The 13,107-nt window shown below is 45.2% G+C and overlaps 1 protein-coding gene across 1 annotated transcript in view; it reads left to right on the top strand.

Annotated features, from left to right (window-relative positions):
* The window catches only part of micu1 (mitochondrial calcium uptake 1), a 50,731-nt gene extending 39,841 nt beyond the window's left edge, over positions 1-10,890 (top strand). The window contains exons 9-12 of the mRNA XM_080781642.1: positions 1,044-1,181; positions 4,423-4,531; positions 8,771-8,860; positions 9,051-10,890. Coding sequence (XP_080637768.1) covers positions 1,044-1,181; positions 4,423-4,531; positions 8,771-8,860; positions 9,051-9,214 — 501 coding nt within the window. The 3' untranslated portion in view covers positions 9,215-10,890. The remainder of the gene's footprint in view (positions 1-1,043; positions 1,182-4,422; positions 4,532-8,770; positions 8,861-9,050) is intronic.
* Positions 10,891-13,107: the final 2,217 nt, after the last annotated feature.

Raw genomic sequence — 13,107 nt, forward strand, 5'->3', positions numbered from 1 at the left:
CTGTATTTTCCTATATATTCCATGTGTGCAGTCACACATTGAGTGTAAAATCGTGATTCAAATTCACATGCGTAAAAAGGGCAGATCTTTTCGATGGAGAGGGAGTGAAATGGGAGAATCGGGCAACCAGAGGGTATGTTCGTGGTTCTTTCTTTATGAGCCTACCCGAGCGTGTCCATGCACAGTGAAGTGAAAAAGCCGTGCTGCAGTCGTTTAATCAGCCCTTCGACTCACCAAGACGGACTTCCATGTGTGCAGGAACGCGTCAGGGGGGGCAGCCCCGCAATACTCTGCAAGTCATTCCCTTGCAGGCTTTATTTTGGCCTTGTCATGCCTCGTGAAACCGCTGCTGTCAGAAGTGTGTTGGAATTAGCATTTTGAAAGCTCGCCGAGGGGAGGGGAGGGGAGGGGAGGGGGAAGCCTGAGCAGGAGCCGCGGCTGTCAAGCGGCCACAATTGTAAATCAGCCGTATTGACCTGACACGGCCAGGCCCACTGCTGCTATACGCATGCTCCATTGGAACGCTATAAAAATGCACATGCAGAATTAATGTCGCCGCACCAACCCCCAGGCGTGATTCAACTTGAAGGCTGACACCAGTATTTACTGTTTCATCTCTCTCTCTATTCCATCCACTCCTCCCTTCATCCTGTGCCCGGCACGCAATCTTTAATAGAGCCCCACCGATGTATGTGTTAAGTCCATAATTCAATCTGACCCCTCCCCAAGTGTACATTATGGATAATTATTAATATGGACTTGGATGGTTCTGTTCTTCGTCTCAACTGCTCGCAGCCGATGTGTCCAGTTTTTAACCACTTACAACCTATTATCGGGGTGTCATTTTAGGCACAAATATGTTTAGAAAGTTTTAAAACATTTTCAGAAATAGCCGGCAAAACATTCATAAAACGTTGTTTTTCTTGTTTTGTTTTACAAATTATCGGTAATAATCAGTGGTCTAGGATTCTCCAAAATCAGGAATGGACCCAAAAATCTACCACGGCTCCGGCTCTAATTTCTCTCTCTCCACTCCTCCGTAGTTTGAGAGGAACGACCCCGTGGATGGTCGAATCACAGAGCGGCAGTTTGGAGGCATGCTGCTGGTGTACAGCGGAGTCCAGTCCCGCAAACTCAAACTGATGCAGAAGGGCCTGAAGAAGATGTTCAAGGATGCACAGGTGTGTGTGTGTGTGTGTGTGTGTGTGTGTGTGTGTGTGTGTGTGTGTGTGTGTGTGTGTGTGTGTGTGTGTGTGTGTGTGTGTGTGTGTGTGTGTGTGTGTGTGTGTGTGTGTGTGTGTGTGTGTGTGTGTGTGTGTGTGTGTGTGTGTGTGTGTGTGTGTGTGTGTGTGTGTGTGTGTGTGTGTGTGTGTGTGTGTGTGTGTGTGTGTGTGTGTGTGTGTGTGTGTGTGTGTGTGTGTGTGTGTGTGTGTGTGTGTGTGTGTGTGTGTGTGTGTGTGTGTGTGTGTGTGTGTGTGTGTGTGTGTGTGTGTGTGTGTGTGTGTGTGTGTGTGTGTGTGTGTGTGTGTGTGTGTGTGTGTGTGTGTGTGTGTGTGTGTGTGTGTGTGAGTGTGTGTGAGTGAGTGAGTGATTCAGTACTAATGCGTGAAATATAGCACTGGTTCTCAAGGACCCAGGGGTCCTTGAGGGGGGTCCAGAGGGTTCACAGCTAGATGATTTATAGTTAGGAACCGGTAACGGGTCTGTAACACTGAGAGAGTGTACAAATAGACACACTCACAGTTGAATGAATACAGGATTTTATAACAGGATTTTACAATGTAGATTGTAGAGAAAAGGAAGTTCATCAAATGAGGGCCACTGGTTTAATGCATATCAAACAGGGTTGTTGAAATGAAAAAGATTGAGAATCACTGAAATATTAACCTGACTCCGCCAGATGGGGCTGTATTGAGTTCACAATAGAGGGTATGCACGTGACATCATCAAACTCGGAAGTTATGCAGGAATGCCTACTGAGTGGCAAAAAACTACTTTCTGGCCGTGACAACCCATGCATCAAAACAGAAAAGTTTTGATGCATTAAACAACGTTAAACAATGTTAAACTCACTTTGCATGTTGCTTTGCCACTCGATGTGCCATTGACTTTAAGCATGCGCATACCCTCTATAAGTTCACAATACGTGAAGCAGGCTTCTTCCACCTGGCGGAGTCAGGTCACTGAAATATAGCATTGTGAATGTGGAAGTAGACAAGGGAGTGCATGTGCCTGACGGCAGGGCTCCACTGGGCACGTCTGCGTCGCGTCAGCGTCACAGAATGTTCCCTTTTTAATCAATGAAGGGTGGCTCCACTGCCCACGTTGCGCGTGCGTGCGTCACCATTAAAATTGAACCGGTTCGTTTTTTGACGCACGAGACGGAGACGCAACGCGCCCAAACGCGCCCAGTGGAGCCCTGGCGTGAGGGATGAGCAATCAGTCGTGTGTGCGTGCGCACACTTGTGCATGCGCGCACCTGAGTGCCTTGCTCTGATGACCTGCCCGACGCTCACACTCTCTCTCAGCTCCATCATACAAAGTACCCTGATCCCACTTCTCTCTGAATAGTCTGAACCACTCGGCTCAGCTCTGATATTCATCAACTATCCCAGTGGAATATTGGCAACTGGTAGCGCAAGGTGGTCACGGGGAAACATTTCTACTTTTCCTTTGCTCGTGCCTCTGGTGTAGTGTTCTCTCTCCTCCCCCCCCCCCGCCCCCCCCCCCCCCCCCCCGTCAGAGACATTGCCACAATGCAGTGAGCAAGAGAAATGGCCTGCTGGGATGCATATGGAAGGCAGGAAGAAAAGCACACACAGCAACACCGGCTCCATTTCGACTCAAGTAACATTTACCACGTGAACACAACACTACCGTCCCTATTCAGGGTGCAAAACGGGGAAAAATACATGTTTCATTGGGATGTTCTAAACGGGCTATTTTCCGGTGAAGACATTTGATGAAGTGGGGAAAAAAGGAGAGAGATGGTTAAGACACCCTGGGGAACCCAGTTAACAAAGTGTATAGGGTTTATATATGCACATTTTACTATGCAGTATTCAAGTATGCAGAGAGAGTGTATAAGCGCTCCCTCTTACTCAAGCGGTTGTTGTGACAGGTGGTCTCGGACCGCCGGTGCCCACGTCACAGTAAATGAGCCCCGTCACTTAATTAGCTCTATTCATGTTACACCTCCAGTATGCACATGCCCAAAGGCACTGCAGTAATCTCTCTCTCTCTCTCTCTCTCTCTCTCTCTCACACCTCCCCAGGATAGCAAGCATGTAATGTGGGGGCTCTGTGATTTGCATACATGTATCACAGATGTCAAACTTGGCTAAGGCTATCACTGGTTAAATTTCTCAATTAGCAAAAAGAGACGAAGACTGAGGGGTGGAAACGTACGTGTGTGTGTGTGTGTGTGTATATACATACATACAGTACACACACACACACACACACACACACACACGTTCTATATATATATATATACCTATATTCCTCTCGGGCTACTAGGCAGAGCTGCTGAAGCTCAGCCTCTCCGGGGAATAAAGACTTGCAGTCAGCATCTCTCTTTCTCATCCTCCCTTTCTCTGCTTGTCATCTCTTCTTATACGTTTCTCCCATACCATGAGGTAAATTAAAAGCACTCACTGTACCACCAGCTGCTTTTGAAGCATATGCCACCATCAGTATTGTGACAGTTGGGGGTGTGTGTGTGTGTGTGTGTGTGTGTATGTCGTGTAACTTCAGTGGTATTCAGTACTATGCACTTATTCAGAAAAAAATGTAAATGGTTAAGTGTGTGTGTGCTAGAGCAACTGTCTACCTCCGTTCGCCCTTGTCTCATTATTTATCTGTGTGTCAGATGGTTCCTCACAGCTGTTTCCTAAAGCCTAATTTATATTTGGCAAATGTCGTATTATCCTGACCCTTTACTTCAGTCGAAAATATGTACATTTCGTTTACACTTAATTGGGCTCACACTATAGAATAAGCTAGGTGATTTTGGGTAGTCGGGATTCTTCCCTGTTCTAGTCTGATGGAGGGTTCTGTTCTAGTCTGATGGAGGGTTCTGTTCTAGTCTGATGGAGGGTTCTGTTCTAGTCTGATGGAGGGTTCCCTGTTCTAGTCTGATGGGGAGTGATTATCTGGCAAGATTATCCTTGTATTGTGAGCAGTTCAAACATCCAATCTTAAACCTCCTGATTTCTGGGGCTGTCCTGGCAAATTTCAATTGCGTTTGATATTTTTATGGATGATTACATCACTACTGTGGGCCTTTCCAAGTGCAAGGGCAAGAGTGGCGTGCGACAGAGAAAAACAATACTATACAATACTACGAATACTCAAACACTACCAGTTTTCACCACAAAAAAAACAATAACTCCCCCCCCCCCCCCTCCTCTCTCCTTTCTAGGGTATCTCTTTTGAGGAAGTGGAGAACTTCTTCACGTTTCTTAAGAATGTGAACGACGTGGACACGGCCCTGAGCTTCTACCACATGGCCGGGGCGTCCATAGATAAAGGTACACCACCTCGTTAGCCCTGCTCCCTCACCTGGTCTCTCTGTGTCTGCCTCTACACTTTTCTTTTTAATGTTCTCGCACCCAAACGTTGCTACTTTAAATTCATCCTCTGCCCAGGCACTCTAGCTGGGTCCCACTGTTGTGTAAACCAGTGGTTCCCAAAGTGGGGTCTGGGGACCCCCAGGGGTACTTCAGGGAGTTCCAGGGGGTCCCCAGCTAAATGATAGTTAGGAACCAAATGGACCCTTATGGGTCTGTAACTCTTAGTGTACAAATGGAACTTGTACACTCTCAGTTAAATTAACTTTGATTTTACAATGTAAATTTGGGTCAATGGGGGTCTGTAGACTAATATGCATGTCAAACTGGGGGTCCTTGAATTTAAACGGGTTGAGAATCACTGGTCTCTGGAATATAATTTTCTAATGGGGAACCGCAGGCTAATAAATATCGATTTGGGGGTCCTTGACATGAAAAGGTTTGGGAACAACTGGTGTAAACGACAGATGCTCTCTCTGCATCTCCTGGCCTTACTCCCACTACTAGTTCTGCTCTTCTTCTCACATTGTTGTTGAACCACTTACGCCCCAAACTACCAGTGTATATGTTTGTTTTTAAAGCAAACATTTTAAACTAAAATATTTGCTTCTGCACAACAGTGACACGTCATCGAAAATGTTCCCTGCCTGTTTAGCCGACGACAACGAAAATCTTAAAACGTTAATAACTTGCAATCTAAATCATCCTACCTAATTATAAAAAAATGTTATGTGTTTGACAGGCCCCCGCTGTCCAGTCGCTAGTCTCTTTACCTCTATTGTTAGCTGCTACACAGACATTCACAACAACATCCGATAAACGATGGGCACATTTTATTAATGGATTAAATAACCCCGGGCCCATAGACATCAATGGCGGTGAAGCGTTGGATTTGAAATTACGTCTGTAGACCTCAGTGGCAGACTAAACCTAACCTTAACCAATGTCTAACCAATGACTAGTCTAAACTAAGTATGCACCCCAAATAAATGCCCTTCCTGCATCCCATTTTCCTGGCCTTACACCCAGTCCACACTATTCTGAAAATGTTCCATTTCCACTCATCCTCCTCCAACTTCAAAAACATGTTTTTGACCAAACTGAAAGACCACTAGTCTGGGCCAAGTACACCTGCAACACAATATACGCCAAAATGGTCGGGAGGCATGAGGTTGCACATAAGTGCATGAGACCTCTTATCGCCACCAGCAGCATCATTATAATTCCACACACACACACACACACACACACACACACACACACACACACACGTGTCATTATCAGGGGACTGCAGGTTCCGGCAGAAGGTGATAAACAATCGGCAGGTAACGGCCTCACTCTGTCTGTCCCCCTGACCATGTTATTACATCAGGTGTGTGTGTGTGTGTGTGTGTGTGTGTGTGTGTGTGTGTGTGTGTGTGTGTGTCACATACCTGTGTTCTTCAGAACGCCTGATTGTCTTTTATCAAGGTGAAGTTTCGTCATATTGATTGCAGTGACTCAGCCCCTGGATTAGAGTCCAGATGTGGCCTGTCAGCAGAGCTGTTAGTTCTTACGCGCTGATGGCACGGCTGCCCTGAAGCATGTCTGCACCTGCACAGTAACAAGCACTAGTCTGTGTGTGTGCCTGCCCGTGCACGTCCGTTAACCTGTGTCTGTAGGTGAGATTTGTGTGCTGGCTGAGGGGGGGAATGTTGACAGCGGCGGTCTGGTCTTAGGCTGGCTCTGTAGAGATCCACCAGGCGTACGTCTGCAAAACTAGGAACAGAAATCGTCGTACCGAAAAATACACTCTTCTCCCCACCATTCATCCGCACCTTGTTTGTAGACCCTTGTACTGTATCTCAGTGTAGAGTGACATTTTAAGATTCACTTGTTTGTGTTCGAAGCCTGTAACGGTCTTGCACATCCCTATATTGTGGAACTTTTAGACCAATCCCCCCAGCTCCGAGGTCACTCAGATCTGGCAGTCAGTTGTATATGAACACTCCATGGTCTTGCACAGTGGTGCGGGTGACCGCCTTTGCTGTGTTGGCACCAAGGTTGTGACACGAACTCCCTTTAAGGATAAAAGCTGCCCCCACCCTAGGGACTTTTAAAACATGCTACTTGATTGAGATAAACTATGACATTTGTTGTAGGCCTATTAATTATGACCCCACAAATAATGTATAGCACATACTGTACTCTTTATACTTTGATACAATGGGTTGTATTTTATATTGTTGTCCTGTTATCTTACTTTTTCCTTTTGTTTCTTCTCTATTCGCTGAACTCTGAATTTTGTAACTGCAAATCGCTTGCCATGTTTTGTTCCATCTTCATTTACAAACATTGCACATCACGGTGGGTCTTTGGTGGTTAGCACTGGAAAGTAAACATTCAAACACAGCAAAGCTACAGTATGTGATCGCGCACCAGCTGGTAGAAGAAAGGTCTCAGTCTCTCCCCAAGTCCCCTTTTTAGGGACATGTGAAATATGCCCTCTGTTCAATCATCTGCCCCATTGTTCCTCTTTGGCTTTGAATGCAGCCACTCTTTGATCTGCCAATTTAATTCTGTTTTCCATTCTCAAGTGACAGATTTAGTTAATTGAGAAGGCTGAAAGTGTCGCACAGGTAAGCAAGTTTCGGTACACATTCCTCATCGCCGTCAGTGAAATGAGCTACCAGCTGGGAATTTTTGAATGAATATGAATATTTATAGCTCCAATTGTGCTCAGTGAAGACTTGGAAATTAATCTGAGTCTCACTTTTCGAGCCATTACATTAGGTCCTGTTGTATTGTGCCTACTGAAAAGAAGCAGGAATGTTTTCGTAGTAATCTGTTACAGGTTTGTTGTGGCCATGAATGTTGTTGTTAAAATATTAACATTTAGCACGTCGTTGAGGTGCTGAACTGATTGGGGGTCTTAACGAGTCACGCACAATGAGTTTTAATGTTAATTACTCTTTTGTTTGATTAAGTAGGCCAGCTACCCAAAACAATAGTGAGAGATGGCAGCGTGGCCTGAGGGCAGCTGTTCTACAGATACATAAATGGTCATAAACATTGTCATTCAGAGCTACAGTGTGCCGTCCTTTCTTGCTTTTTGATCTCCGTTCATTTTAGATCCAGCACCTGCCTTCAAAGGATTTGTGGATATGCGTGACTTCGTTTGATCTTGTTTGATATCAGAAATAAAAGACTGGTGGTGTGGACTACTAGTGAATGGGCTCACGTACCCCTGACCCTGATCCCAGGTACCACCTGGCATGGCAGGTGAACCGGGAGCATTTTGGTTATGCGAGTGTTATGCGATTCTGTATGGAGTGACGCACTGCTCTCCACGTCTCGCCTTATGACCTGGGACTATTTTCTCAGCACCCAGCCCTTTCCATCAGGCGGCCCAGTGTCGTTTTTCATGCTCGTATGCCGTATTTCACCCTGCCTCCTCCTCTCCTCTCCCCTTTATTTTGTACTTCAATAATCATTGCTTATGATGGAGCTTTTTTCATCTCTCTGTTTTTGCCTTTCTTCTGTTATATGACCCTGGTGGTCCGTCTCTCTTCCTCTCTTTCTCCATTTCACTCAACTTCCCTATTTAATCCTCTCAGGTGGTTTGGCTCCTGCCCCAGTGCTGTCTCCTCCTGCAGGAAAGGAGGGGTCCTTTCTCACATTCATCAGATAGGCTCCCTGGCAGGGGGAGCTCTGTCTGCTATTGATTCCAAGCAGCTTGACTTGTACACAATGTCCTCTGAAGTCTGAACAGGTCATTTTTGAGCCAGCTCCTGTTTGTGCATGTCCTGCATTAACCCATTAAGACCTGAGACGGGATTCTACAAATATCTTCTAAATCACGTTTCTATGTCGGTGGTTCTCAAACTCATGTCAAGGACTCTCACAAAATGTATTTTGTATCTCGAAATACTTTTGTTCTAGGGACCCCCCAGAAGTAAATGTATAATATCATTATATTCAAAGATGCACACATTTTCACATTCTTTTTTTAACAGATCTACAAGCTTGTCACTATGAGCTTGTATATCTGCTATATTTCAATAGCTAAAGTTGCGTTCCAGGTCTTAATGGCGTATTACTTCTCAGTGCAAATGGTAAATCTCTGTCTGTCTCTCTCGCTGTCTCTCTGTCTCTCTGTCTCTCTGTCTGTCTGTCTGTCTGTCTGTCTGTCTGTCTGTGTCTCTCTCTCTCTCTCTCTAGCCACTATGAAGCAGGTAGCTCGCACCGTGGCTAAGGTGGAGCTGTCGGACCACGTGTGCGACGTGGTCTTCGCTCTCTTCGACTGTGACGGTAAGTGGCCAACGGTGCTGTCATACTAACACAAGGTTGTCGCGACAGCCAATCGGCGCACGGCAGCTGACATTCCTCTTCATCTGATCCTCTTTACTTAACGTCCTTTCTCATCATTTCATCATAATTTCCCCCCTCCCCTCTCCTTCGCACTACCCACCCCACCCTGGCATCCCGCCATCGTCCTCAGGGAACGGAGAGCTGAGTAATAAGGAGTTCATCGCCATTATGAAGCAGCGGTTGATGCGTGGGCTGGAGAAACCCAAGGACATGGGCTTCACTCGGCTGGTGCGCGCCATGTGGAAGTGTGCCCAGGACACGGCTTGGGACTTTGCCACGCCCAAGACTCAGTAGAGGCGTGTGTTCGTGTGAGTGTGTGTGTGTGTTCTGTGAATGGCTGAATGTGGGATAAATCGGAATTCACAACTACCGCCAAAGGCATCCTCCTATCTCCTGCACTTGGAGTGAATGCAAGGAAGTCATCAAGACTGCAATTCTGATAATAAGCATAATCAATATGCACGCATGTCATTGTGGTTTAGAGCATTGCAAACACAGCGATTCAAACACGTTTTTGCTGGGGGAGCACATCCTGAGAAGAATGTAAAATCCTGAGTTCCTCACAAGTCACTAGTAATTAATGTGTGTAAAAATGGTTTACATGCTCAGATTTAAAGCTGCAATCCCTAAAATGTAAGTCCTTCCCGGGTTTCAAACCTTAGCCAGGGGAGATGCCAGTGTTCCTATGTGAGTACTGAATTTCTACATTTCTCAATAAGACCCGGGAGTCCACCTCCAACCGCTGAAGCACATTTAGTTATATTGTAACTAGCCTGAGCTAACGCTAGACATTTCTGGCCTAGATGGGAGGGCCGCGGCTCAGAAAAACATGCACCCTTAATTGGTTCACCGATCTGTCCGTCAGCCCCGGTCTCTCCTCCCCCCCCAGTGCAGCACTGGTATTGTGTCGACCAGAAGAAACCACTGGTTGCTGGAGTATACCATTCTAACGGACTGTCAAAGTTATTTCCACAGAGTCGGCACACGTTGGTTTTTATCTTAGACGGTGTGGTGGGTTATTCAGCCATTCTCCTCATTTTCCTCGCATAGCCTCGTTTGAAGTTCCACTGGTAATGATTTCCTCACGGTGTTATTTTGAGGTGTGCACACCGCTCAGAGCCCTGACGTCACGTAATTTGGAGTGACGCCTACGCGGAAGGGTTGACTCCCACTTTTAGACCAGTGCAGCCCATGCGTAAATCCAGGCTTTCATTTTTCGCGCAGACGAAATGAAAGCCTGGGTATCGAGGCTATATTGTAACATACTCTACCATACAGATTAGTCAAAATAACTGTGAATCATTTTATTCGCAGAATAGAAGTTCCTGATTGCAGTTTTAAATTGACACTAAAAAATGTGTAGTGCAGGTGTGTTGCCTGTCAAAGGCACTGTGAGTACTTTCTGGTATATTTATTTTTGCCATATATTCTGTTAGGGAATTTAGTTCGCTAAGCAGGCCAGCAAACACCCATGCTAAAAGCAGCACTTAATAACCGCAGTTAATGTGATTTAGCGAATTCAATATTGCGTGACCTTCAACTGTATATGTACCACAGCATGTTCCATTCTATATTACTTAAGTCCCGGTTAGGATAGGACCTTCTCTAAATTGTGTGTTGGAGCAGAGTGAGACGGCAGCTGCTAATCTTGTTAAGCACTATTCATACTTAAAATAGCCAACCTATAGGACGGATTCTGCTCTGTGGATACTGCTCTGCTATTTTCTCTGAGCTACACTGTCATGCCAAGGAGCATAAATTAGGCATTAGTGAGTCTTTCTTCCTGACCTTTGGTTCAGAGCTGTCTTCAGGTCTAGTGTCTCTTTCATTTGGTCACAAACGGATCCACGGCACCTTGCTCTACACAGTGTGTATTATGAGTGTTACTTATTGAATGACTTTATATAAGATGGATATATAATAAAACAATTGCAATATTAAATGTTTTTAATAACAAAACTGTTACATAATGTGGTTGAATTGATTTGTGCCAATTCAGTTCCTTTATCATCATGGCAGGTGCAATAAAATAAAATAAATCAGTCGATACACTAAAGAAATATACAAAATTATTTCCACGGGAATAATTTGAGATAAATAAAGACATTTCAACCTAAAGCAAAGAGAGGGCTGTACAAATAAAATAATATAATATTATACACATTTCATTTATATAAAACCAATGTTTGGCTGCCAGGATGCACAATGTGAGATTATTGAGACTAATCTGAGGCTGTAAGAAGTAATTTGTCATTGTGTGGCATGAAGAGAGCAGGAACCGTTTTGAGTAATATTCCATGTGTGTGTGTGTGTGTGTGTGTGTGTGTGTGTGTGTGTGTGTGTGTGTGTGTGTGTGCGCGCGCACACACGCACGCTGTGTGTGAGCAGCAATAGTCAGCAGTTTTCTGTAATTGAAATGGACAGCATGGGCAGGCTCTGTTGCCATTAATGAATTGTCCTGCTGCTCTTCGTGCACACAGACTACTGCAGTGACCTGAGAACAAACACCCCCCCCCACACACACACACACACACACACACACACAGTGACTGATGGATGGTAATGGTGCTGAGGAAAGGAGGGATGGGGATGAGATTAGGTTGAAATGTCTTTCATCAGTATTCCCAGCCAGTGGTGTTCCCAGAGTTTGTGCCAGGACAGACACGTAACATTCAAATACATTACTGGCCAATAGAATTGAAACGTAAGCTCTATTTTATACTTGAAATCCCACAATTTTGCAACTCATTTCTTTTTCACCCAGTGTCAATTATCTAATGTACTCGTGGGACTCCCCAGATTGTTAAATCCGTGTGATATACTGTAGTGTGTAGGGATGTCCTGATCACGTTTTTTTTGCTCCCGATTCGATTTCCAATCATTTGAAAAATGACGATCGGCTCCAATTTCCGATCACCCAATCTGATCGGGACAACCCTAGTGCAGTGCTAGCGTGTTTGTCTGGGTCTACTGGGCCATGCAGGCTGCATACCAAACCACATCCCATTACAGATATCTGCCTCCTATGCTACATTTGCCTCTCAATCAGGACAGCTTGTCATTTTGTATCTGGTCACATGAAACCACAATGACTTTTGCACATTAGTCTTGGCCAATTATTTATAGACACCGAATGACCTTAAGTCTGTCCTGTGACATCAGGTGAAATGGCAAGTGAGAGCTCAAGAGATGTGCTGTGGCCATGCAGCTTCAGCAGAGTGGTCTGACTGCCATCAAGTGGCTCTTAACAGTATTGTCACTCTGTGGCGGTTTCTCCAGATAGAACACTGGTTGTTAATGTGGTCGTTCCAGGGGGTCCCCGGCTAAATGAGAAACACCCAGTCCTACATATGCCTAATTAAATCAGTAGCTGCCAAAATGATGGCCACAGAACCTCCCACCCTTAAAGGGACACTTCACCCTTTTTGCAAAAAAATACATGTTAATGACGTTTAGAAGCTTTAGATCAGGGATACTCAAATAGATTTACCTGTGGGCCACATTACAAAAATGGCAAGGGGCCAGTAGATAAAATTACGACATTAATGATACTTGATAACTTCTCTCTTTCAATTGCTTTATTTTCGCAAAATGTATCAAAGTACAATGTGCATGCACACAATATGTAAATAAATAAATGTGTTACATTTTCTTGCATAAACACAAAGAGCTGTTTCCATAACTGCACAAATTATTGCACATAACATAATAACATAACATGAGTAGCTCTTTGCCTGCCTGCCTGCCTGTCCATGAGTAGTTATTTGTCTGTCTGTCAATGAGTAGCTGTCTTACTGTCTGCCTGTCTATGAGTAGCTGTCTGCCTGCCTGTCTATGAGTAGCTGTCTGTCTGCCTGCCTGTCCAATTGTCCATGAGTAGCTGTCTGTCTGCCTGTCTGAGTAGCTGTCTGCCTGCCTAATTGTCCATGAGTAGCTGTCTGTCTGCCTGTCTATGAGTAGCTGTCTGCCTGCCTGCCTAATTGTCCATGAGTAGCTGTCTGTCTGCCTGTCTATGAGTAGCTGTCTGCCTTCCTGCCTGTCCAATTGTCCATGAGTAGCTGTCTGCCTGCCTGCCCAATTGTCTATGAGTAGCTGTCTGTCTGTCTATGAGTAGCTGTCTGCCTTCCTGCCTGTCCAATTGTCCATGAGTAGCTGTCTGTCTGTCTATGAGTAGCTGTCTGCCTTCC

This window comes from Protomyctophum bolini, assembly GCF_963924005.1.
Source record: "Protomyctophum bolini genome assembly, chromosome: 14".
Lineage (NCBI taxonomy): Eukaryota > Metazoa > Chordata > Actinopteri > Myctophiformes > Myctophidae > Protomyctophum > Protomyctophum bolini.